The sequence below is a fragment of the Calonectris borealis genome, chromosome 27 (genome assembly GCF_964195595.1).
Source record: "Calonectris borealis chromosome 27, bCalBor7.hap1.2, whole genome shotgun sequence".
Taxonomy (NCBI): Eukaryota; Metazoa; Chordata; class Aves; order Procellariiformes; family Procellariidae; genus Calonectris; species Calonectris borealis.
Window position 1 is genome coordinate 6512865 of NC_134338.1, and position 25653 is coordinate 6538517.

Sequence of the window (25653 nt, forward strand, 5' to 3'; positions counted from 1 at the left end):
CGCCGTGGTCCCCACAACGCAGCAGTGGTGCGGGTAGAGGGGAGCCAGGCTGGGTCCTGGGAGACGGAAATTGGCCAAGAAATTCAGGAAGGGGAATGAAACGGGACTATAAACACCACGAATCACCTCTGGGCGGGCACAGCTCAGAATTAAATCTGCAACAGAAAACAAAATTGTGACTTTCGACGGGAAAACTTTGAGATAGTTTTTTTCCTGTTAAAAATAGAGTGAGATGGAAGAGTCGTGATTAGCTCAAGTGTTGAACTGACCGAGAACTTAAGATTGGTTGAAAATCCACTGGGTCACCCCGGGTTGCTTTCGTGCAGGTCCTTTTTCATCCTAACCTGCCTTTTCGTTCCTGGTTTGGAAGAAGCAGGCACAGGGCATCCTGCAGTTCCTGGCCGTGAGCTACACACCAGGAACTCGCACTCCCGGGCTTCTCAGGCACCCCCTGAACCGGTTTACCTAAACCCCCGCAGACTGCTGCCCGGGTTTGTGACGGACACCCCAAAATCGCCCTGTGCCCATCAATGGAGGCGTCTGGGTGATGCTTTCAGGCTGGGGCCGTGCCTGGCCCCATGCCCCCCTCCGGGGCTGGGCGGGAGCCCCATCCCGAGATGCTTCCCGGGGCTCGGTGACGCTGGAGCGCTGGCGGGGAGAAGGTGGTGACGGGCAGGGAGCGAGCGCTTCCCCCACTGACCACGCTCACGCAGCAAGTTGCAGCTGTAGTTTTATTTCCTTTTGTGAAAAATAACAGGGATTCAAGGGTAAAAAAACCCCCCACCCAGGGCTCAGCCCCGGATCCTGCCCACCCCAGCACGACTGCGGGAAGGAGCGGGGCCGACGGCACAGCATCCTCAGGGCAGGATGCGGCTCCTCGCCGGGACAGAGCGAAGGCGATCCCTGTGGCAGGGAGCAGAGCCGCGGGACGGGAGGACTCGGGAGCATCCAGAGGCACCGGGCCGGTAGCCGGTGTTTCTGCTCTTGCCTCCGGGATGGAGCCCCAGCTCAATGCCCGCCACGTTCGGTGCCGGCATGCCCGTGCACGGGAGCGCCGGGCCGTCGGCATCACCGTGCCCTGTGGCAGCGACGGCCGCTTGGCTCATGCCCACGGTCGGCTCGTGGGAGATTTCCGTCGTTGGCAGCTTGTGGAGGGTTTATTTTCTTTTTTTTTTTTTTTTCCTTTTTTTTTCCTTTTTTTTTTTTAATAAAAACGGTCTTTAGGTCGACTGCTGGCAGCAGCTCTGAGCAGAAAGCCCCTTCCTCCAGAGTCTGCTTACAAAAGAGTTCAGAAAGGGTCAAATATTGACCAATAATGGTTTTGGCTGCATTTGAATCTTGATTGTGGCTTCTGCAATGTACAGCAGGGAGGGGACGGACGGGACGGGACGAGGGGGGACGAGTTTTTCCCTTAGTCAGCAGGTTTGGTGACCAGGGAAAGGGGCTGCGTCTGCAGCACGGCCAGGGCAGCCTGCGGGGACGGGATGGCGGCCGCGAAGGACGGAGGCGAGGACAGGAGAGCCGTGGAGGGCACCGAGGTGAAGGGGATGGGTCTGGAGAGGAGCGAGGGCGGGCTGCCGAGGCTGGAGGAGGAGGAAGAGGAGGAAGAGGAGGAGGAAGAAGAAGAGGCGGCTTTGCCCGAGAGGAAGGCGGCCGAATGCACGGCGAGCTGAGCCCTGGCCTCCGGCTTGGTGGTGAGCGAGAGGGGCTGAGCCTGTTCCGAGTGGGTGGCAGCCGGCGCGGCCGGGGATGCCAAGGCGGCCGACGGCGTGGCGGGCGAATCCAGCATGCTGCCGTGGGAGGACGCGGGGCTGTCGCACGGTTTCTCGGACGGCAGGTACTGCACGCACGGCTTCTTGCTCTTGGACGCCAGGGAGCCTGCGAACGGCGGAGGACGGCATGAGCGGCCGAAAGCCGGAGGAGGAAGGAGGCTGGAGGGGGGATACTCACTCTCCGCGTCGTGGCTTTGCTGCTGGGCCAGCTTCTCGCGCTTTCTCTTCTTTTTCTTGCCCTGGAAAATATTATAAAGTCCTTATATATATATATAAAGCCCTTGGGGGCTGCTCGACGGAGGAGACCACGGGGAGAAACGGGGCTGACGGTCCCCCCCCCCTCACAGGGACGCAGGGGCTGCTGAGGGTGGCAGAGCATCCCCCAGGGACTCAGCACCATCACCCACCGCCCCCAGCACCCCAAACACCGACCTCCCCGAGCACGGCAAGCAACCTCCCACCAGCCAAACCCCCCGGGCGAGGAGCCGCCCGGGGGGGCCAGACTTACGTAGTTGTCCCGCGCCGACCACGTGGGGTAGAGCTGCGAGTGCAGCTGCCGCTCTTTCCGTGCGAGCTCGTAGTACTTCGCCTGCTCCTCCCGCGACAGCGAGTGCCACTGCAGGGGGGAGAAGAGACCACGCTGCAAACCCCAAAGCCACGCTGCAAACCCCGAAGCCCTGCTGGAAACCTCAAAGCCTCGCTGCAAACCCCGAAGCCTCGCTGCAAGCCCCGAAGCCACGCTGCAAACCCCAAAGCCACGCTGCAAACCCCGAAGTCATGCTGGAAACCTCAAAGCCACGCCGCAAGCCCCGAAGTCATGCTGGAAACCCCAAAGCCACGCTGCAAACCCCAAAGCCCTGCTGGAAACCTCAAAGCCACGCTGCAAACCCCAAAGCCACGCTGCAAACCCCGAAGTCATGCTGGAAACCTCAAATCCACGCTGCAAACCCTGAAGCCACGCTGCAAACCCCAAAGCCACGCTGCAAGCCCCGAAGTCATGCTGGAAACCCCAAAGCCACGCTGCAAACCCCAAAGCCCTGCTGCAAACCCCAAAGCCACGCTGCAAACCCCAAAGCCACGCCGCAAACCCCAAAGCCACGCTGCAAGCCCCGAAGTCATGCTGGAAACCCCAAAGCCCTGCTGGAAACCTCAAAGCCACGCTGCAAACCCTGAAGCCACGCTGCAAACCCCGAAGTCATGCTGGAAACCCCAAAGCCACGCTGCAAACCCCAAAGCCCTGCTGCAAACCCCAAAGCCACGCTGCAAACCCCAAAGCCACGCTGCAAACCCCGAAGTCATGCTGGAAACCTCAAATCCACGCTGCAAACCCTGAAGCCACGCTGCAAACCCCAAAGCCACGCTGCAAGCCCCGAAGTCATGCTGGAAACCTCAAAGCCACGCCGCAAGCCCCGAAGTCATGCTGGAAACCCCAAAGCCACGCTGCAAACCCCAAAGCCCTGCTGGAAACCCCAAAGCCACGCTGCAAACCCCAAAGCCACGCTGCAAACCCCAAAGCCACGCTGCAAGCCCCGAAGTCATGCTGGAAACCCCAAAGCCCTGCTGGAAACCTCAAAGCCATGCTGCAAACCCTGAAGCCATGCTGCAAACCCCATGTGGTGTTAAAACATGGACATGGGAGCCCCCAAGCACCCTGTCTGCCTCTGAGTGCCCCATCTGCCTCGGAGCACCCTCCCTTTGAGCACCCCATCTTCCTCCGAGCATCCCGTCTGCCTCCCAGCACCCCAAAGCCACGCTGCAAACCCCAAAGCCACGCTGCAAACCCCAAGGACACACTGCTGGCCCCAAAGGACCTCCCAGCGAGCCCCATCCTGTTGCCATCCCGTTGCCATCCAGGTCCCCACCAGCTCCCTAGGACCTTCTGGACTGGCGATGCACCAGGTCAAGGGGCTGAGCCATGGGGAGAGGTGGAGTAAAGGGGGCTGAAAGCCCCAGTTTACGGTCCCGAACGGGCATGAAGCTGCCGGGCAGAGCTCGCCGGCACCAAGGGAGATGCCCGTACCCGTCTGCCCAGGATCTGGTTGATGGCGGCGCTCTCCTTCAGCGTGCACTCGGCTACCACCTTGGCCCTCATCTCCTTCATGTACAACATGAAGGCGTTGAGTGGCTTCTTGATGTGGGGTTTCTTCTCCTCCTCCTTCTTCACAGTGACGGGGGATTTCCTGCAACGAGCGGGATGGTGGGTCAGGACCTGCTGATGCCCTGGGGACAACCTCCCGTCCTCGGGGCTGTCCCTTCCCGTCCCCAACTCACGAGTTGCCTCCGGGGCTGACGCTGGGCTGAGTGGGTTCCTGCTTCACGATAGGCGAGACGATGGTCGGGTGTGGGATGCCCGAGGGGTGCAGCCCGTGGGTGGGCGGCGGGACCATGTGTGGGGAGAAACGGCTGGACATCAAACTGCAGCGGAGGGAGCGGGAGGGGAGGGCTCGTCAGCTCCCCATGGGCACCGACAGCCCCAAACCCTCCTGAGAACCTCCCGGATTAAGAGACCACCAGCCCCAACCCAGTTGGGGTCTGATTTTACACTGGATCCTGCCCCAGCTTGCAGGATGGTAACATGGACCTAACCCAGGCGATGCCCTGAGCCCATGGGACGTTGCTTTTCCCCCACAGAATCATCCGTGGGAACCATCTGCACCCTCCCAGGGGTATTTTCGGCCGAGGAGGCCACCGCAACCTCCTGGGGTTGGTCTGTGCCCGTGCAGAGCAGCGTTTCCCCAGGAGCACCCACTGCCAACACTGCTGCGGGGCCGAGTCCCGCATCATCCGCAGGGAAGCGGCCAAAAACCCGCTGGCAGCTCCAGGACGCCCAAGGAGGGTCCCTTGTCCCTGCAGAGACCCACCTGGACATGGAGGCGTTCATGGCGAGGGCGGGGTAGGGGTGCCGAAAGCCGCCGGGAGGGATGGAGTACACGGGCTGTCCTTGCCTGCAAACGCACGAGCTTTAGTGGACAAAAATATCCCTCCTCAATTCACGGGGGCCCTCGGACCGCTCCCCGGCTGATCTCCATCCCACCAATTCCCAAAATTTCCATCGGTGGGGAGCCCCTCCCTTCCCAACCCCTGGAGCTCTTGGCATCCCACCAAGCTCACTGTGGAAAAAGCGGGTAAAGTGGGAAGAGGAGGAGGGTCTCAGGGGGACGTGGGGTTCAGGGGGACACGGGGCTCACGGGACCTGCCCGGGGACAGGGACACGGAGGTGGGAGCGAGCCCCCAGCCCAGGGTCGAGCCCATCCTTACTGTGGCACAAGCCAGCCCAGCGGGTGCGGGATCTGGCCCACGGCTCCTGGCGACAGCGGGTAGTAGGGGGGCAGCTCGGACGGGTGCGGCGGCCGCGGGATTCCTACGGAGGGAGAGAGGGAGGAAGGGACGAAGGGGATGTGGTGTTAAATCAGGGACGTGGCAGCCCCCGAGCACCCCGTCTGCCTCCGAGTGCCCCATCTGCCTCTGAGCACCCTCCCTTTGAGCACCCCAGCTTCCTCCGAGCACCCTGTCTGCCTCCCAGCACCCCATCTTCTTCCAAGCACATCTGCCTCCCAGCACCCCACCTTCCTCCGAGCACCCCGTCTGCCTCCCAGCACCCCATCTCTCTCCGAGCATCCTGCCTGCTGCTGAGCACCCCATCTCCCTGCAAGCACCCCAACCCCATCCCAGCACCCCGTCTGTCTCTGAGCATTCTGTCTGCTGCCATGCATCACATCTCCCTCCGGGCACCCGTCTCCCTCCGGGCACCCGTCTCCCTCCGGGCACCCGTCTCTCTCCGAGCACCCGTCTCCCTCCGGGCACCAGTCTCCCTCCGGGCACCCGTCTCCCTCCAAGCACCCATCTCCCTCCAAGCGTCCCATCTTCCTCCAAGCACCCGTCTCCCTCCGGGCACCCGTCTCTCTCCGAGCACCCGTCTCCCTCCGGGCACCCGTCTCCCTCTGAGCACCCGTCTCCCTCCGGGCACCCGTCTCCCTCCGGGCACCCGTCTCCCTCCGAGCACCCGTCTCCCTCCGGGCACCCGTCTCCCTCCGAGCACCCGTCTCTCTCCGAGCACCCGTCTCCCTCCGGGCACCCGTCTCCCTCCAAGCACCCGTCTCTCTCCGGGCACCCGTCTCCCTCCGGGCACCCATCTGCCTCCGGGCACCCGTCTCCCTCCGGGCGTCCTGTCTTCCTCCGAGCACCCGTCTCCCTCCGGGCACCCGTCTCCCTCCGAGCGTCCTGTCTTCCTCTGAGCACCCGTCTCCCTCCAGGCACCCGTCTCCCTCCGGGCACCCGTCTCCCTCCGCGCACCCGTCTCTCTCCGAGCACCCGTCTCCCTCCGAGCACCCGTCTCCCTCCGGGCACCCGTCTCTCTCCGAGCACCCGTCTCCCTCCGGGCACCCGTCTGCCTCCGAGCACCCGTCTCCCTCCGGGCACCCGTCTCTCTCCGGGCACCCATCTGCCTCCGAGCACCCGTCTCCCTCCGAGCACCCGTCTCCCTCCGCGCACCCGTCTCCCTCCGGGCACCCGTCTCCCTCCGGGCACCCGTCTGCCTCCGAGCACCCGTCTCCCTCCGAGCACCCGTCTCCCTCCGGGCACCCGTCTCTCTCCGAGCACCCGTCTCCCTCCGAGCACCCGTCTCCCTCCGAGCGTCCTGTCTTCCTCTGAGCACCCGTCTCCCTCCAGGCACCCGTCTCTCTCCGAGCACCGGTCTCCCTCCGGGCACCCGTCTCCCTCCGAGCGTCCCGTCTTCCTCCGAGCGTCCTGTCTTCCTCTGAGCACCCGTCTCCCTCCAGGCACCCGTCTCCCTCCGGGCACCCGTCTCCCTCTGAGCACCCGTCTCCCTCCGAGCACCCGTCTCCCTCTGAGCACCCGTCTCCCTCCGGGCACCCGTCTCCCTCCAAGCACCCGTCTCTCTCCGGGCACCCGTCTCCCTCCGGGCACCCATCTGCCTCCGGGCACCCGTCTCCCTCCGGGCGTCCTGTCTTCCTCCGAGCACCCGTCTCCCTCCGGGCACCCGTCTCCCTCCGAGCGTCCTGTCTTCCTCTGAGCACCCGTCTCCCTCCGGGCACCCGTCTGCCTCCGGGCACCCGTCTCCCTCCGGGCACCCGTCTCCCTCCGAGCGTCCTGTCTTCCTCTGAGCACCCGTCTCCCTCCGGGCACCCATCTCACTCCGAGCACCCGTCTCCCTCTGGGCACCCGTCTCCCTCTGAGCACCCGTCTCCCTCTGAGCACCCGTCTCTCTCCGAGCACCCGTCTCCCTCCGGGCACCCGTCTCCCTCCGAGTGTCCTGTCTTCCTCTGAGCACCCGTCTCCCTCCGGGCACCCGTCTCCCTCCGGGCACCCATCTCCCTCCGGGCACCCATCTGCCTCCGAGCACCCCTCTCCCTCCGGGTACCCATCTGCCTCCGGGCACCCGTCTCCCTCCGGGCACCCGTCTCCCCGTCTGGAGCACCGGGAGAAGATGCTGAATTAACCATAACTGAGACCTGGAGGGATCCCCACGCACCCCAACCAAAGGACCCATCCCTGCCCACCGGCCGCGTCCACTGCCCACCCCCCAGGGACCAGGCTGTGAAAACCACCCGGGAAGCATGGGGACCACCCAACGGAGAGCACCCCATTCCCGGGATGGCACCGATGATACCGTCACCGCCCCGATGCCGTGTCCCCCCCCCGTGCTCACCCGTCTTTGGGTCGATCTCCGGTGAGAGGTGGCCGGGTGGCGAGCCTGGCGAGAAGTGGTCGTTGCTGTAGGTGATGAGCGGCGTCAACGGGTGCATGTGATGGGCGTGCTGCACCACCGGGACCTTGTTCGACTGCGAGGGGCAGCGAGGGAGAGCACGTGGGAGGGCGAAACAACAGCCAACCCCCCCCAAAAAAAAAACAAACAACCCCTCCGTGGGCATCATATCAGCATCACGGGGGGGGGGCTGGAATGGGATTTTCCCCTGGGAAATCCCCCTCCCCCGTGGGATTCAGCTGCTCTTACCAAGTGTGCGGGCGAGGGCGAGCGGCTGTCCTTCAGCGTGGCGCCGGCGGGCACGTCCAGCAGCGGCCACTTCATCTGCAGGTACTGCAGGAGAGCCGGGCTGACGCCCTCCGCCAGCCCTGAAACACCCCCCGGCCCCAAAACACCCCCCCCAGCCTGGGCTGCACGCTCGGCCGGGGACACCCCAACTCATGGAGGACACCGTGGGGTGGTGGCAAAGGGGTTTTGGGGCACACGGGGCTATTTCAGCCCTACAAGCCCCTACAGACCCCGTAAATGGTGCAAAGCCCCAAAGCCTAAATCCCAAGTCTCCACCCCAAATGGTGCAAAACCCCAAACCTCCGTCCCAAATGGTGCAAATCCCCAAATCCCAAACGCCAAATCTCTGCTCCAAACAGTGCAAAACCCCAAATTCCGAATCCCTGCCCCAAACGGTGCAAAACCCCAAATCCCAAATCCCTGCCCCAAACGGTGCAAAACCCCAAATCCCAAATCCCTGCCCCAAACGGTGCAAAACCCCAAATCCCAAATCCCTGCCCCAAACGGTGCAAAACCCCAAATCCCAAATCCCTGCCCCAAATGGTGCAAAACCCCAAATCCCAAATCCCTGCCCCAAACGGTGCAAATCCCAACCCCTGCTCAGCGCTGTCTTGCGGGGGAGCCAGCAGCCCCCCACCCACCCGCACCGATGCCGCCTTTCCCTACCCCAAAACCAGACTTTTTGGGACAGGGCGATGCCCGGCGCAGCACAAGCCGCGATCGCCCGTGGGGCTCAGCCCCGTGCCGGGGGGTGCCCTCCCTGTCCCCAAGGCACCGACACCAACCCCGAATTTCCGGAGCGCGAGAAACCAGCCCCTTATTGCAACGAGGGATGGCAAATATTGAGCTTTTTGGGGGGGGTTTCCCCCTCGCTGGGGTTAAACCTTCCTGCGACAGACGGGTTTGTCTCCCCTGTCCTGCCTGTTTGCGGCACTGGACGTAAGCGGCCCCCGAAAGAAAGGTGCTTTGTGTTGTGTTTTTCGGCAGAGGGGGGCCGGAGGCATTTCCCGGCAGACGGCGGGAGGGAGGCGCGTCCCGCGAGATGCCGGGGCTGGGGAATGTGGCCTGGACGGGCCGCAGCTGCGCGCAGGAATTTCCCCGGCTGTACAAACCTTCCTGATCCGAAGCAGCTGGGAAGGAAAACCCAGCGAGGAGCTGCAGGGAGCGTTAACTCTTCCGCGGCTGGAAAGATGCATCCCTGCCTGCGTTGCCTCCTGCAGCCCCCCAAAGCGTCCTGCATCCCCCCCTGCATCGCCTCGCGCTTTCCTCCAGTGTCCAGTATCCCCCCTGCATCTCCAGTATCCCCCACATCTCCAGTATCCCCTTCTCCATCCCTAATATCCCCCCCTACATCTTCAGTATCCCGCTCCCACATCTCCAGTATCCCCTCTCCATCTCCAGTATCCCCCTCCTGCATCTCCAGTATCGCCTTCCCGCACCTCCAGTGTCCCCCCATCTCCAGTATCCCCTCTCCATCTCCAGTATCCCCCTCCTGCATCTCCAGTATCGCCTTCCCGCACCTCCAGTATCCCCCCATCTCCAGTATCCCCTCTCCATCTCCAATATCCCCCTCCCACATCCCCAGTATCCCCCCATCCCCAGTATCCCCCTCCCACATCCCCAGTATCCCCCCATCCCCACTATCCCCCCATCTCCAGTATCCCCCTCCTTCATCCCCAGTATCCCCTCTCCATCTCCACTATCCCCCTCCCACATCCCCAGTATCCCCCTCTCCATCTCCACTATCCCCCTCCTCCATCCCCAGTATCCCCCCATCTCCAATATCCCCTTCCTGCATCCCCAGTATCCCCTCTCCATCTCCAGTATCCCCCCTCCTGCATCCCCAGTATCCCCTCTCCATCTCCAGTATCCCCCCTCCTGTATCCCCAGTATCCCCTCTCCATCTCCAGTATCCCCCCTCCTGCATCCCCAGTATCCCCTCTCCATCTCCAGTATCCCCCCCCCGCATTTCCAGTACTCCCCCCTTGCTCTCCAGTATCCCCCCGTCCACCTCCAGCACTTCTTCCAGCATCCCCCCAGCATCCCCCCCTCGCACCCCCTTCCCGCCGGCACTCGGCCCCGCCCCGCCCCGCTGCAGCCCCCCAACGCGTCCCAGCACCCGGCAAAGCCGGGAGGAGACACGGCGCTGCTCCTGGGGACCATCCCGCTGGCAAACCGAGGCCACCCCGTGCCGCGACGGCACCGCAGGAAACCCCGACCGGCCGCGGCACGGTCCCGCCGAACCCCGATACGAGAATTTCCCGTGACCCAACCGTTCCTGCAGCCGCTGGCGCAGGGGATCCCCTAAAAACCTGCTCCACCGCCTAAACCGGGCACCCCACGTCCCATCCCCGCCCCACGCACGGGGATGCTCCGGCATCCCGGTCCCGATGCCTCCGCGCGCTCTCCCCGGGGAGATTTTTGGCACCACCGGGATAATAGCGGCAAGACGGACCCGTCGGTGCTGGGGAGCCGTAACCGGATCCGGCCCTCGGCCGCTCCTCCGAAGGCCGGTTGCGGAGGAGGCAGGGAGCCAGGGCGCCATGCGCGCTCGGAGCACGCTTGGTATGCGAGCGGCCCCGTGACCCGCGCGGGCTCGCGCCGTGACCTGCCGCACACCCTGCGCTCCCCGGTACGGTAGGAGCCGTTTCCTGAAGCGCTGGCTTTGATGCGTCCTCCAAATCTGGGTGATCAAAGCCGACGGGCTGCGGCGGGGAAGCCCCGGGCTCTGGCTGCCGTACAACTCCGGGCTGGTTCCAAACAGCCCAGCGCCGCCGCTGCCGCCCTGCGCATCGCCAAAGCTGCAGCGGCGCGTGGACGGGGAGAGGGTTTCGGCTAGAGATGCTCCCGGGCTGGTTGCGGTGGCATGCGCGGCGGGGGTGATGCGTGAGGTGCCCCGGCATCCCCCGGCCATGCCAGGACGATGTTCAAGGTGCCCCAAGATTCCTGGGGCCGTGCCAGGGTGATGCAGGGATGCCCCGACATCCGCATGGCTGCGCTGGGGCAACACACGGGATACCCCGACATCTCCACGGTGGCACACAGGGCAACGCAGGAGATGCCCTGGGCATCCCCGTGGCTGTGCCTGGGTGATGCACAAGATGTCCCAACATCCCTATGTCCACGCCCAGGGCGATGCACGGGGTGCCCGGAGCACCCCTGCAGCCATCCCAGGGTGATGCTTGGGACACCCCAACATCCCTAGGGCTGTACCAGTCCAACGCACGAGATGCCCTGAGCACCCCCATGGCTGTGCTTGGGTGACACATGAGATGTCCTGACACCCCCACAACCATGCCCGGGGTGATGCACGAGGTCCCCGGAGCACCCCTGCAGCCATCCCAGGGTGACGCTTGGGACCCCCCAACGTCCCCATGGTTGTGCCAAGCCAACGCACAACCAGGGTGATGCTTGGGACACCCCATGGTTGCGCCAAGCCAACGCACAACCAGGGTGACACCTGGGACACCCCATGGTTGCGCCAAGCCAACACACAACCAGGGTGACGCCTGGGACACCCCATGGTTGCGCCAAGCCAACGCACAACCAGGGTGACGCCTGGGACACCCCATGGTTGCGCCAAGCCAACGCACAACCAGGGTGACGCTTGGGACACCCCAACGTCCCCATGGTTGCGCCAAGCCAACGCACAAGATGCCCTGAGCGGCCCCATGGCTGCACTGGGACAACACAGGAGATATCCCGACATCCCCACGACCGTGCCCGGGGACATACAGGAGATGCCCTGAGCACCCCCATGGCTGTGCTTGGGTGACACATGAGATGTCCTGACACCCCCACAACCATGCCCGGGGTGATGCATGAGGTCCCCGGAGCACCCCTGCAGCCATCCCAGGGTGACGCTTGGGACCCCCCAACGTCGCCATGGTTGTGCCAAGCCAACGCACAACCAGGGTGACGCCTGGGACACCCCATGGTTGCGCCAAGCCAACGCACAACCAGGGTGACGCTTGGGACACCCCATGGTTGCGCCAAGCCAACGCACAACCAGGGTGACGCTTGGGACACCCCATGGTTGCGCCAAGCCAACGCACAACCAGGGTGACGCCTGGGACACCCCATGGTTGCGCCAAGCCAACGCACAACCAGGGTGACGCCTGGGACACCCCATGGTTGCGCCAAGCCAACGCACAACCAGGGTGACGCTTGGGACACCCCAACGTCCCCATGGTTGCGCCAAGCCAACGCACAACGAGGGTGACGCTTGGGACACCCCAACGTCCCCATGGTTGCGCCAAGCCAACGCACAAGATGCCCTGAGCGGCCCCATGGCTGCGCTGGGACAGGAGATATCCCGACATCCCCACGACCGTGCCCGGGGCGATACGCGAGATGCCCCGAGCATCCCCGTAGCCGCGCTCGGATGACGCCCCACCGTCGCTACCACCGCGCCGGGGCGCCGCCGCGCGTGGTCGCCCGCCGTCCCCGGGGCGAGGCAGGAGATGCCCCCCGCGTCCCCGACGGGCGCCTTCGGCTCCGCCTCGCCGTCCCCTGCCCGCTGCCCCCATCACAAAGGGGGCTTTCTCGTCTATTCTGTAAGCGGAGAAGCCGCTGGGGGATGGCGGCTGGGGAAAGGCCGGGTATATAAAAGGCTGCTTCTCATTTTGAAGCCGTTTCAGGAGGCCGGGGAGGGGAGAGGAAGGGGGGGGACCCTTTCAAAATATACAAAGAGTGGGGGGGGGGGGGGAGCTGGCGAACGGTTCAGTGGTAATGTGGAAAAATGAAGCCGCCCCCCCCCCCTCCCTTCTCCTTCCCCTTGGCCCCAGCCTGGACACAGCTCCCACTGTACCACCACGTGCGGGAACCGCGCGCGAGCGGCAGATTGGAGCTATTAAAAAAAAAAAAAAAAAAAAAAAAGAAGAAAATAGTTGAAAATCGGTCACATTCCAGAGAGATTAGAGCAAGTTCTGGTTCCTCGTTACCAGCCACCCCCCAATTAAAAGCAGGGAGTTAACCCCTTCCCTGCCGGAGCTGTAGGACCACAATGAAGCCTCCTGTCTGTCTGTCCGTCCCCTCCCCGGGGTGGGGTGAGCCCCCGCCGGCAGCCGCCCCATGGCCCCAGCAGCCGGAGGAAGGGTTGGCGGCGGCGGGCTGGGGGCTCGCGTGCTGGGGGGGGGTCGTGCCGCGTGGCGGCGGCGGCGGCATTTCGCCTCCATGCTCGAGGAGGAGGCGCAAACGCCGCGGGATCCCCTAATGCCCAATTAGGGTCTTTAATGAGCGGATTTCCTCTCCTCTTCCGCGTGCGGGGCTCGATCCCGGCCGAGATATTTTCCCTGGGAAGGGGGAAAAGCGCCACTGGAAAGGTCCTGGCCGGCGGCAGGGCTGGTGCTGGCATTACGTGTCCCACTGTGACATGTCCCAGCGTGGCACGACCCAGCACCGCGCGTCCCAGGATTGCATATCCTGGCGTCGCGTGTCCCGGCATTACATGTCTCGGCATTGCGTGTCGCAGGATTGCACGTCTCGGCGTTGTGTTGGTGTTGCGTGTCCCAACATCTCATGGCCCAACGTCTCATGGCCCAACGTCTCATGGCCCAACGTCTCATGGCCCAAAATCTCATGGCCCAAAATCTCATGGCCCAACGTCTCATGGCCCAATGTCTCATGGCGCCCAAAATCTCATGGCCCAAAATCTCGTGGCCCAACGTCTCGTGGCCCAACGTCTCATGGCTCAACGTCTCATGGCCCAAAATCTCATGGCCCAACGTCTCATGGCCCAACGTCTCATGGCCCAACGTCTCGTGGCCCAACGTCTCGTGGCCCAACGTCTCATGGCCCAGGATTGCACGTCCCAACATCACGTGTCTTGGCATCGTGTCTTGGCATCGCGTGGATCATACGTCCCAGGACCGCATATCCATGTCCCAGCGTTGCGTGTCTTGGTGTTGCATGTCCCAGCATCTCATCTCATGGCACCGCGTGTCCCAGCATCGCATGTCCCGGGATTGCATGTCCTGGCACCGTGTGGCCCAGGATTGCGTATCCCGGCGTTGCCTGTCCTGACATTGCGCGTCCCGGCGTTGCACATCCCAACATCACTTGTCCCGACGTCGCGTGTCCCAGCGAGACATCACAGCAGGCTCCTCTCCGCCGGGCTCGAAGGCTCAGGCTCGGCAGCCACCGGCCTCTCGTTTTGGGAGAGAAAAGGCCCGTTTGGGACCCGAGCTGACGTTTTTCCAGGGGAAACGCTACCCGCAGGCGCGGGGGCAGAAAACCTCCGCGCTGGCTTTTCCCTTTGCCTGCGCGTGCTCCAGCCCGGAGATGACCCTGCAGGACCCACCGGCGCCGCCGAGAAGATCCACGCGACGCCGGCGCCCGGCCCCTTCATCCCCATCCCAAAAACCCCACGGGCGAGCTGGAAAGCATCCGGAGAAGCATCCCGCTGGCACATCCCTGCCATCCATCCCTCCATCCGTCCTCCCATCCCAGGGGAAAAACCTGGGGCAGGTAGGGGGGGGGGGGGACGGTCACCCCAAATCACCCGTCCCCACGCCAGCCCCTTTTCCAGCCCGAATTCCCGGGGTTTTGCAAAGCCTCCCGGCTCGGCAAGCCGGAACGCGGCCCCGCCGCAGCCCCCGCTGATCCCCCCCAGCCCTCCTCGCTCCCAGCCTGTTTACACAGCTGCGGGATAACTGACAGCTCGCCCTTCCCCCTCCCGCCTCCGCTCCGGCCCTTTTTCCCCAAAATACATCCCAAAACCGTGCCGAGGGAGAAGGGAAAGGCCGAGCATCGGGGCGGCAAACGGGGTTTTGTGGGGTGTTTCACAGAACCCCCGAAAATCTTTATCCGGGTGTTGGGTCCCGCGGCATCCCGAGATCCCGACGCTGAGCAGCATCGTTGGCTCGTTTGGGATAAAACCAGCCAAATTTGGCTCCTAACAGCTCAGGGGGTCAAAGAAAAATGCGATTTTTGAGGGAAATGGGTTTTCCACATCGTCTTATTTGATAAAATTTTGTGCCTGGGAGCAAAAGGCTGGGAAAAAAACCCCCCAAATCTGCCCCGGCAGGAGGTCCCGGGGGCTGCAAACCCGGGGATGCTGCGGGGGAGGTTTTGGTGCACAGCGAGATGTGGGGAGGGGGTCTGCGGGTGCTGAGCCTGAAAAAAGGGGGAAAAAATACGGGGGGGGAGGGGAGGGGGAGGAAAAGGCAAGGGAAGGAAAGGGGGGGGAAGAAAAGAGGGGGGAAAAAGGGGGGAGGAAGGGGGGGAGGAAAGGAGGGGGAAGAGGGGGGAAAAAGGGGGGGGAAAAAGGGGGAGGAAAAAGGGGGAGGAAAAAGGGGGAGGAAAAAGGGGGAGGAAAAAGGGGGAGGAAAAAGGGGGAGGAAAAAGGGGGAGGAGGAAAAGGGGGAGGAGGAAAAGGGGGAGGAGGAAAAGGGGGAGGAAAAAGGGGGAGGAGGAAAAGGGGGAGGAGGAAAAGGGGGAGGAGGAAAAGGGGGAGGAGGAAAAGGGGGAGGAGGAAAAGGGGGAGGAGGAAAAGGGGGGAGGAAAAAGGGGGGAGGAAAAAGGGGGGAGGAAAAAGGGGGGAGGAAAAAGGGGGGAGGAAAAAGGGGGGAGGAAAAAGGGGGGAGGAAAAAGGGGGGAGGAAAAGGGGAGGAAATAGGGGGAGGAAATAGGGGGAGGAAATAGGGGGAGGAGGAAAAGGGGGAGGAGGAAAAGGGGGAGGAGGAAAAGGGGGAGGAGGAAAAGGGGGAGGAGGAAAAGGGGGAGGAAAAAGGGGGAGGAAAAAGGGGGAGGAAAAAGGGGGAGGAAAAAGGGGGAGGAGGAAAAGGGGGAGGAGGAAAAAGGGGGGAGGAAAAAGGGGGGAGGAAAAAGGGGGGAGGAAAAAGGGGGGAGGAAAAAGGGGGAGGAGGAAAAGGGGGAGGAGGAAAAGGGGGAGGAGGAAAAGGGGGAGGAGGAAAAGGGGGAGGAGGAAAAGGGGGAGGAGGAAAAGGGGGAGGAGGAAAAGGGGGGAGGAGGAAAAGGGGGGAGGAGGAAAAGGGGGGAGGGAAAAAGGGGGGAGGGGAAAAAGGGGGGGGGAAAAAGGGGGGGGGAAAAGGGGGGGGAAAAAGGGGGGGGAAAAAGGGGGGGGAAAAAGGGGGGAGGAAAAAGGGGGGAGGAAAAAGGGGGGAGGAAAAAGGGGGGAGGAAAAAGGGGGGAGGAAAAAGGGGGGAGGAAAAAGGGGGGAGGAAAAAGGGGGAAAAGAGAGCTAAAAAAAAGGGGGGAAAAGGGGACGAAAGGGGAAAAAAAAGGGGGAAAAAACTCCTTCCTGCAGGCAATCACAGGACGGGGCGAGCGAGTCCCACGCAGGGGGCAAAGGAAAGCGAGCGGGCCGGCAGCACGCCAGCCGCGGGGGTTTTGGTCCCCTTGGAGCTGGAAACGAAGGCAAGGAAGGGGCCGGAGAGAAATGGGAAGAGGGGAACCCGGTTTCTCGCCTTCCTGGGTATCGGGTGTCCTTCGTGCTCGAATAAATCACCTTAATACCAAAGAAAAGGGGGAAAAAAAAAACCCGAATAGCATCCCGGCCCCGCACGGCCCATCGCCCATCCCGCATCCCCGCGCGGGGAGCCGCCGCGTTCCGCTTCCCCGCGGATAATTAGGGAGGGAGAAATCCCAATTACAGCTGGGATTTACAGCCCAAGAAACAAGCCATAAATCCTCGCCCCCCCCGCCACCCCCCCGCCTCGCTCCCCCCCGAGCCGCTTCCCAGCCAAATAATCTCCTCCAGATGTTGGCCGCGAACGCCGGGACGGCGGTTTCCAGTGGGGGTACGAGACCTTTTTTGGGGGGGGCGGTCTCCTGCATCCCCGCATCCCATCAAGGAGAACCCCCAAAAATTCCTAGTGGGGTTCTTTCTTTTCCCGTCGGGGTTTGGGGTTTTTAGAAGGCTGCAAAGGGGCAATATGGGGCACGATGCTGCGGTCCCGGGTTGTCCCCACAGCTCAGGGGGTCCCCTCCCGGCATTTCTAGGGTGACACGGGCCAGGCGAAGGCCGTCCCAGGTGGGGACGCTGATTTGGGGGTGCGAATGGGTGCAGCGCTGGGAGTTTGCAACCCCTCAAGAAAGGATGCTCGACCGTTCCCGCGACGCAGCCCAAACCCATCAGCCGGCGGCACGTCGACCCCGGCACGAAGCGGGCGGGAAATGCCAACGGCACCGGGATGGGAAATCAGAAAAAAAAAAGCTGGGAGTTGAAAAATAAGCCCAAAAAAACCCCGTTTGGGATGAGCTCGGAGAGGCGGCGCTTAAAGGCGACCTTATCTCGAGATCCCCGTGTCGCCGCGCCGGGGCTGCCGGGTGGCATCTGCTGAACAGCTTGAACCCGGCCGCAGCTCCACGGAGGACGGCGGCCAGAGGAAAGGCGGGATGGGAGGGATGGAAGGAGGAGGGATGGAAGGAAGCGGGATGAGGCTGGCGGGGGCTGGAGCATCGCCAGGGTGCCGGCCGAGCTGGCTCCCGGGCAGCCCGTGGGATGCAGCCTCATCCCAAAGCAACCTCGGTGCGGGGATGCCCCGAGCATCCTCCACGTGTGGGTGTTCCGAGCATCCCTCACCCGTGGGCACCCCGAGGATCCCTCGCCCGTGGGCACCCCGAGCATCCCTCGCCCGTGGGCACCTCGAGCAAACCTCGCCCGTGGGCACCCCGAGCAAACCTCGCCCGTGGGCACCCCGAGCAAACCTCGCCCGTGGGCACCCCGAGGATCCCTTGCCCGTGGGCACCCCGAGGATCCCTCACCTGTGGGCACCCCGAGCATCCCTTGCCCACGGGCACCCCAAGCAAACCTCACCCGTGGGCACCCCGAGCAAACCTCGCCCACGGGCACCCCAAGCATCCCTCGCCCGTGGGCACCCCGAGCATCCCTCGCCCACGGGCACCCCAAGCAAACCTCACCCGTGGGCACCCCAAGCATCCCTCGCCCATGGGCACCCCGAGCATCCCTCACCCGTGGATATCCTGAGCATCCCCCGCCCACGGGCACCCCGAGCATCCCTCACCCGTGGGCACCCCGAGCATTCCTCGCCCGTGGATATCCCAAGCATTCCTCGCCCATGGGCACCCTGAGCATCCCTTGCCCGTGGGCACCCCGAGCATCCCTCGCCTACGGGCAACCCCTCGCATCCCTCGCCCACGCACCCAGCCACCAAAAAAAAACCGAGCGGCGCAAGCCGGGATCCCGGACCGCCAGCAGTTCCCTCCCCGCTCCCCAAACCTGGCGGCAACAAGTTTTCCCCGCTGCCCCGAGGCTTTTGTCTGCCGCTCTCCGCTCCCGTCCATCACGCTGAATGGCTCCATTCATCCCGCATTCAGGCGGCGGCTGCATCCGCGCCGGGGGGGGGGGATCCCAGCGGGTGCAAAGGGCTCGTCCCCACCCTGGCAAAAATAATCCCACTGGCTCCGAAGCCCCCCCGAAGCATCTCGGGGGGATGCGACGCCCAGCCGGGGAAGGTGTTTTAAAGGACTTTTGCGTGTGGAAAATGTTTAAGATCCCGTCCGAGGTATGGGGAGGATGGAAAAAGCCACTCGAAGCCACGCTGCCACGGAAATTTGGGGTGAAGAGGGTCCCGGTGCCGGGCCGGGCCCCCGCCGGCCACAAACCCTGTGATTTTGGGGGCTGATGCTGCTGGGCGATGCTGCACCCAGGCTCGGGGGAGCACCAAGGGGGTCCTGTACCCCCTGGCAGCACCCACGGGACACCAGGGGGTCCCGTACCCCCTGGCAGCACCCATGGGATGCTGGGGGGGTCCCATACCCCCTGGCAGCACCCACGGGACACCGGGGGGTCCCGTACCCCCTGGCAGCACCCACGGGACACCGGGGGGTCCCATACCCCCTGGCAGCACCCATGGGATGCTGGGGGGGTCCTGTACACCCTGGCAGCACCCACGGGACACAGGGGGGTCCCGTACCCCCTGGCAGCACTCATGGGATGCTGGGGGGGTTCTGTACCCCCTGGCAGCACCCACGGGACACCGGGGGGTCCCATACCCCCTGGCAGCACCCATGGGATGCTGGGGGGGGTCCTCTACCCCATGGCAGCACCCACGGGACACCGGGGGGTCCCATACCCCCTGGCAGCACCCATGGGATGCTGGGGGGGTCCTGTACTCCCAGCAGCACCCACGGGACACCGGGGGGTCCCGTACCCCCTGGCAGCACTCATGGGATGCTGGGGGGGTCCTGTACCCCCTGGCAGCACCCACGGGACACCGGGGGGTCCCATACCCCCTGGCAGCACCCACGGGACACCGAGGGGTCCCATACCCCCTGGCAGCACCCATGGGATGCTGGGGGGGTCCCGTACCCCCTGGCAGCACCCACGGGACACAGGGGGGTCCCGTACCCCCTGGCAGCACCCATGGGGTGCTGCAGGGGTCCTGTACCCCCTGGCAGTACCCATGGGACACCGGGGGGTCCCGTACCCCCTGGCAGCACTCATGGGATGCTGGGGGGGGTCCTCTACCCCCTGGCAGCACCCACGGGACACCGGGGGGTCCCATACCCCCTGGCAGCACCCACGGGACACCGAGGGGTCCCATACCCTCTGGCAGCACCCATGGGATGCCGGGGGGGTCCTGTACTCCCAGCAGCACCCATGGGACACCAGCTCACCCAGTGTCACAGCCTGCCTACCTCCCCTGCCCTCTGCCATGGCTCCGGGCGGGATACCCAGGGCTCCGGGATTCCCAGGGCTCCGGGATTCCCGGGGCGCACGCACGGGGTGACATCGCTGTCAAAAAACACCCCAAAAAAGCAGCAAGCCGTGAAGCCGCACATCATCCTCACCCCTTCCTCCTCCTCCTCCTCGAGGTACCTTCACCCAGCCCATCCCACCCCAACCCCATCCCTCTCCCCCCCCCACCCCGCCGCAAAACACCCTCAAATCCCAACACCCCCTCCCCGGAGAGACGGGACACGGCGCGATCCCGACATCCCCCTGCCCTTAACCCTCCTCTTCCTCCGGCCGGGATGCGCCGGGCGTTTCTCTCCGGGTTCCTCTTTCCCTCGCTCCCGCCAGCGACTTCAAGGAAGAAAAAAAACCTAATGAAAAGCAGCTGCTGGGAATACCAGAAAGATGATGAATGCGCGTTAAGTCCCCTTAACAAAACCAGGTCTTACGAGAGTCGCCCCGAGCACTTACTTCATTGCTTTAATTTGGGAATCGTGTTGGAAAAGGGAGGGAGGAGGGAGAAGTTGGGGGGGGGTTTAGTGGAAACCTCCTGGAGGTCTCATTTAGCCCCCCCAAACTCCCCCCCCCCCCCCCCAAAAAAAAAAAACCCCAGGGTAATTAGCCGAATAGCGTAATTAAGGAGGAGATATAAAGGGGTCATTGTGTGCGAAGGCTCAACAGGCAGGAGCACCTCGGAGAGGGGAAACTGAGGCACGGGGAGGGTTTGCTGCTGGGAGGGATGCGACCGGCTCGGCAGCGGCACGGGGGTAAGATGAAGAAGCCAAAAAGTGTAAAAAAATCCTTTTTTTCTTAATATTTTCCAGGTGGGGAAGGCAGCCCGTGCCGCTGCTGCGGGGGGGGTTGGGGGGAAATCCCAAATAAACCAGGAAAACCCAAGGAGGTGCCCGGAGCTCGACGGGCGAAGGACGAACCGCCGCGGTCAGAGGATGCTGAGCACCGAGCGAGCCCCCCACAGCCGAAAAAAAATCCTCCCCCCCTCCATTCCCACCATCCCGCATCCCAACGAGCGGACGCCAAAACCCTCCCCGCTCAGCCGGAGCCGCCGTCGTCGGAGCCTCTGGCAAGACCCGCCCGGTTTTCGGAGCAACCCTTTTTCTTGCCAAAAAAATCTGTATTTTAATCATTTTTCTTGGCAGCCCCGCGTTTAAGAGGATATATTTTCTTTTGCAGACAGATATGCCTCTGTATTGCAGCCCACGCGGGGATCGCGAGCTCATCTCAGGAACGGGGAAAAAAAAAAAAAAAAGCCGAAACAAGCCCAGGTTGTGGTTTTTTTTTTTTTTTTTCCCCCCTCATTTATTTTTGGGACCGCAACCCGTCGATGTGCATTAATTACACCGGCGTGCATTAATTACACCGGCGTGGCATCGTTTGCAGGGCGCGGGGGAGCTGTTTGGGTGCCTCGGTTGAATTTCCACGCCCGAGGAAGGTTGGGGTTTATTTAAATACTCGCCTCCAGACTCGAATTCCTGGGGTTAAACTGCTTTTCTTGGGGAAATAATGACAATCCCGTGCGAGAATTTTTTTTATCTGCCAACACGTGGTCTCGCCTTCGCCTCCCCGGCGGTGCCGGGTTTGGGGATGCCGGTTCCCATCCCTTCCCCTCCCCGGAGCTGGGGATCAGAGGATACTGGGGTGCGATTTTTGCCCCGGTACGGATCCAGCTTCTTCTGGGCTTGGGATAAAAGACGCCGACTCCAAATGATCCCGATGGGATGGATCCGGCGCGGCGGCGAGAGGGGTTTGCATCCGTCCAGCTCGCGGTGCCGGTGCTTGCCCGGAGCTTTTCCTTTCCATCCCACCTTGGATACCCTCGTGTTTTTGGGAATTCCGGCTCCGATGCTCCCAGGGAACCAAACCCAATTCCTGATTCCCGGTGCGCTCCTGGGAAAAACCAGGCTCAAACGCTGCTCCGAACGGCAATGCCATCATTAGACCCTGCCAAATTCCTCCGCCGGCTTAGAGGAGCCCAAAAAACCACCACCCTGGCCAGGAATCGCCAGAAAAGTGATACCAGAGGGGACCCCCCCCGAATTTTAGGGTCCCGTTGGGAAATAACGCGGGCGATATCGGAGCAAAGGGAATTAACCCAGACGAAGGGCAGGAGCGTCCTGTCGCTTCGGTGCCCGGCAGCTTTGCACGGAGACGGAGGCGATTCTCCTGGATCGGGGTGCGGGAAGGCATCGCGTTTCCAGATTTCTAAATATTTTCCAGATTTCTAAATATTCTTTTCCAGATTTCTAAATATTTTGGAGCGGAGAGATGCAAAAGCACCGGTTTGGCTGCCTGTTACTCCAAAAAAAGTCCTCCAGCGGTTTTGCCGGGTCCAACACCCGCATCCACGGACACGTCCACCCCCAGCATCCTTCGCCCGCCCCGGCTGCCTCCTCGGAGCATCTCCCGGGAGCAGAGATTATTTGGGTTTGGGGTTTCTTTTCTCCCCCAAAATCTTCCTTTTTCACGTGGCGGAGTCACGGCGCTTCGCGCCGCAGCACCCCGGCTGAGGGCTGGCAAGGATGCCGTGGCCACCGGGATGGCCGGATCCTGCGGATCAGCTCATTTCCTCCAACGGCTGGGGGGAAAAAAAGAAGGAAACAGGAGAGGGGAAAAGCAAAAAAAAAAGAAAAGCTCCCAGGGCTGCTCGGCGGCCTCCCGCCTCCTACCACCGCTGCGCTTCACGTGTCGGGTCTTGCCTCGAAGCCTCCCGGGATGAGGGCGGGCGGCGGATTTGTCGGCGCAGAGCTCGGCGCCCTGGGGCGATGCTGCCGTGCGGGGATGCTGCGCCCGGTCGGATCCGGTACGGGCTCGGGGATGCTGCGCCCGCCTGGGTCCGGGCTCACCGACACGACGATATCCCGGGATTCGGGGGATCCCTGCGCCGCCGCTTTGGAGAGAGCTCGTGGAAAGCTGGCGGGGGGGGGGTGTTCGCTGACCGGCGCAGAGCTCAGACGCTTTCATTGCACGAGTGGCCGCAGGATACGGCCGGGCCTCACCCTGCCCCGACGGCGCAGCAAATCCGGGTCGCATCGAGACGTGATGTGCGCCCGCAAAATCCTCCCAGCACCCCAAGTTTGCCCCCACCGCGATGCCCCTCGCTTGTTCGGCGCCCCGCACAGAAACGCCCCAATCCGGCGGGATTCGGCCCCGATCCGGGGCTTTCCCACCCCCACTCATCCCTCCAGCCTTTCTCCAGGCTCAACCTCAGCCGGGGTCCAAAACCGGGATGCAACATCAGCTCCTCTCCCAGCCCCTTTTAATTAACCCCCCCTCGCTGGGATTCATTAAATCCTCGTTTAGTGGCCGTTTTCTACAAATCCCAAATCCAGTCCCTTTTAATTATTCCTTATTCCTCGCCGGTATTTGGGATCGTGGCCAGTTGTGCATCATCTCCAAAACGTAGTAATACCAAAAGTGACAAATTGGGAATATAACCTTTATCCGGCACCCGGCCGCCGGCCAAACACGGGGATATTGATATAATCCGGCAGCCGGCCGGGCCCCCGCCCTCCCCAGCCCGGGATTTACGCTCCGCCGCCATTCAAACCAGTTGCTTCCAATACACCAAAAGCAAGAAAACCCCCCCAAAAATATAGAAAACTCCCCACGCAACACCATCGGAAAGCAGGATCCCAGCCGGCGAGCTCGCAACCGGGGATTTTAAGCCATTTTAATCGCAGCAACTTTTGCCGTCCTATATATATTCCATATGGTAACGCAGCTTCCTATAGAGCCCCGGCAAATAACAACGTGCTTAAAACCATCATCAGGTGTCACCGCCGCGGTTCCGCAGGGAAAAATACACCCAGAAAAGCCGAGCGTGGGGGGATGATCCAGCCCGGGATGTGGCGAGTACCACGGCCGGGCACCGCATCCCACCCCCCCCCCCCAGGATGCCAGCAGGGGTCCCGGGAGGGGAAACTGAGGCAGGAAGGAGCCGTGTCTGGGATAGCTCACGTTTAGAAAAGAGGTTTATGTTTAGAAAAGAGGTTTATATTTCTCAAATAGGTTCATATTTCTCAAATAGGTTCATATTTCTCAAATAGGTTCATATTTCTCAAATATAGGTTCATGATTCTGGACCGGGTTGGGGTTTGGGATGCTCCGGGTGTGGAGGGATGCTGTTGAGGTTGGGGGGGGTCAATCCCCGCCCCCCCCCCCCCATCCAATGCTCGCTCAATTTGCTTAATCAGTTTTCTAAACGCCAGAGGAGGGACAGACAATGTCAGCCCATTAAGAGCTTTAAAAAGTCGAAGGGAAACCTTTTAAATGAGAAAAGCGGCGCAGCAGCTCAGGGTCAGGTTTCGGGGCTGGGTGCCCGGGGCGAGGGGCCCCCCCCCCCCTCCAAATCCCCACCCACCCCCCCTCGGGGTGCACCCCCTCCTGGAAGGGGCAAAGTGAACGAAAAATAAGGGGAATAAACCCAATTTCTTCCTTTTTGGTTTGGTTTTTGGGGTTTTTTTTAGCACCAGGCGGTTCTGCCGCCTTGGCCAGAGCCAAAGTGGGGGCCGAGCATCCCTGAAAAAGGGGGTGAGGGGGGAGTCGGGGGGGTCCCGGGGGGGTCTCCGGGGGGCACTTACGGTGCGGGCGCCGCCGGGGGAGAGGGCTCCGTTGGCGAGGTAGGGGCTGCCCAGCTCGGGGAGCATCAGGAAGGGGTAGCTGGGGTAGGGGGGCCCCTTAAAAAACCCCCCATCTTGTTGTCGTCTGACCACTGGGGAGAGAAGGAAGGGGGGGTCAGGAGGCGGCGGGGGGGGGGTGCTCCCCCAGGGTGGGGAGGGTGCTCCTATGGGGGGGGGGGCAAGGATGGGAGCATGGGAGGGGTCATGGGTGGGTCCCTCTGGGGGTGCCCAAGTCCCTTGGGGGGGTCTTTGGTTTTTCGAGGGGGTCCCCACTTGGAGGGGGCCCGGGTAGGTCCCTCTGAGGGTGCCCAAGTAACTTGGGGGGGGTCCCTGATTCTTCTGGGGGGGTCCCAGCTGCAGGCGGGGGAGGCGTGGTCCCCGCGGGAGGGGGGTCCCGGCGCCCGTTCCTCCGGGGGGTCCCAGTTGCAGAGGCAGGGGGGGTCATGGGTGTGAGCCCCCCATTTGGGGGGGCCTGGATAGGTCCCTAAGGGGGTGCCCAAGTCCCTTGGGGGGGGTCTCTGGTTCTTCTTGGGGGGTCCCCGTCCCCGCGGGAGGGGGGTCCCGGTTGCAGAGGGGTGGGGGTCTGGGCGGCAGGGGGGTCCCGGGGGGGGGCGGTTCCTCCGGCGGGGGGGGAGGTCCCGGTGCTGGTCACTCCCGGAAAGGCCCCAACTCCGGGGGGGGGGCCGAGCCCGGTTCCTCCGTGGAGGGTGGGTGGGCGCGGATCCATCCGTGGGGAAGCGACCGGGGGCCGGTTACCGGGGGGGGGTCGGGACCTGGAGGGCGGGGGGGTCAGGCTCACGGCGGGGGGGGGAGGAGGTCTCGGGACCGGTTCCTCCGGTAGAGGGGAGGGGGACACCGGGGGCCGGGGGGCACACGGCGGGGGGAGGACACGGCGGGGGAACAGGGGGGACGACGACGACACAGGGCGCGGGGGGACACGGGGGGGACACGGGGGGGGGATACGGGGGGGACACAGGAGGGACACGGGGGGGTCCCGCCCGCAGCGGGGGCAGAAACAAAGAAGTTGCGAAGTGTCGGATGGTCCCGGGGGGATGCGGGGGGGGGGGGGGCGGACGACACCGGGAGCGGGAAGGGGGGCGGAGAGGGGGGCGGGGGACATCGGGAGCGGGGAGGGGAGCCGGGGGGGGGACGACGACACCGGGAGCGGGGAGGGGGGTGGGGGGGGACACCGGGAGCGGGGCGGGGGGCGGGAGCGGAGCCGGTACCTTCTGCCAAATAGTCCCGCGGCTTCTGGAAACTTTCCCGGGGCGGCGGGGGCCGCTCCGCCTGCGGGGAGAGGGCGGTGAGCGGGGCCGGGCGGGGGTCGCCTCCCCCCCCCCCCCGCCCCCCGCCGCCATCCCCCGGGCTCACCTCGGAGTCGGAGCCGGTGCCGGTGCCGGTGCCGCGGTTCTCGGTCTCGCTGACCAAGGAGGACTTGAGCTCGTCCAGGTCCCCGTGGGCCGAGCCGCGCCCCGCGCCCTTGTCCTGCTCCTCGCCCTCGTCCTGGAAGGCGATGAGCTCGTCGGGGGCCCCCAGGTCGTCCCCCCCCGCCGGTTCCAGCTGCGGCAT

The 25653-nt window shown here is 63.5% G+C and overlaps 1 protein-coding gene across 1 annotated transcript; it reads right to left on the bottom strand.

Moving 5' to 3' along the window:
* Nucleotides 1–210: 210 nt before the first annotated feature.
* On the bottom strand, nt 211–25653 carry TCF7L1 (transcription factor 7 like 1). Its single transcript, XM_075174688.1, has 12 exons — nt 25456–25653; nt 25311–25371; nt 24046–24176; nt 7747–7830; nt 7441–7573; nt 5031–5133; nt 4634–4717; nt 4044–4187; nt 3793–3952; nt 2281–2388; nt 1951–2011; nt 211–1878 (listed from the first exon to the last, which is right to left on the bottom strand). Exons 1-12 carry the CDS (start codon nt 25651–25653, stop codon nt 1412–1414), a joined length of 1734 nt encoding a protein of 577 aa, XP_075030789.1. The 3' UTR covers nt 211–1411.

Excerpts from the sequence above, each read along its gene's own strand:
- TCF7L1 (XM_075174688.1), bottom strand. The coding sequence starts at position 25,653 with ATGCCGCAGCTGGAACCGGCGGGGGGGGACGACCTGGGGGCCCCCGAC. Across the intron at positions 7,831-24,045 it reads CCCCCGGCGGCGCCCGCACC|TACCTGCAGATGAAGTGGCC; the intron begins GTAAGTGCCCCC and ends GCTCTCCTGCAG. Across the intron at positions 1,879-1,950 it reads GCAAAGCCACGACGCGGAGA|GCTCCCTGGCGTCCAAGAGC; the intron begins GTGAGTATCCCC and ends CGCCGTTCGCAG.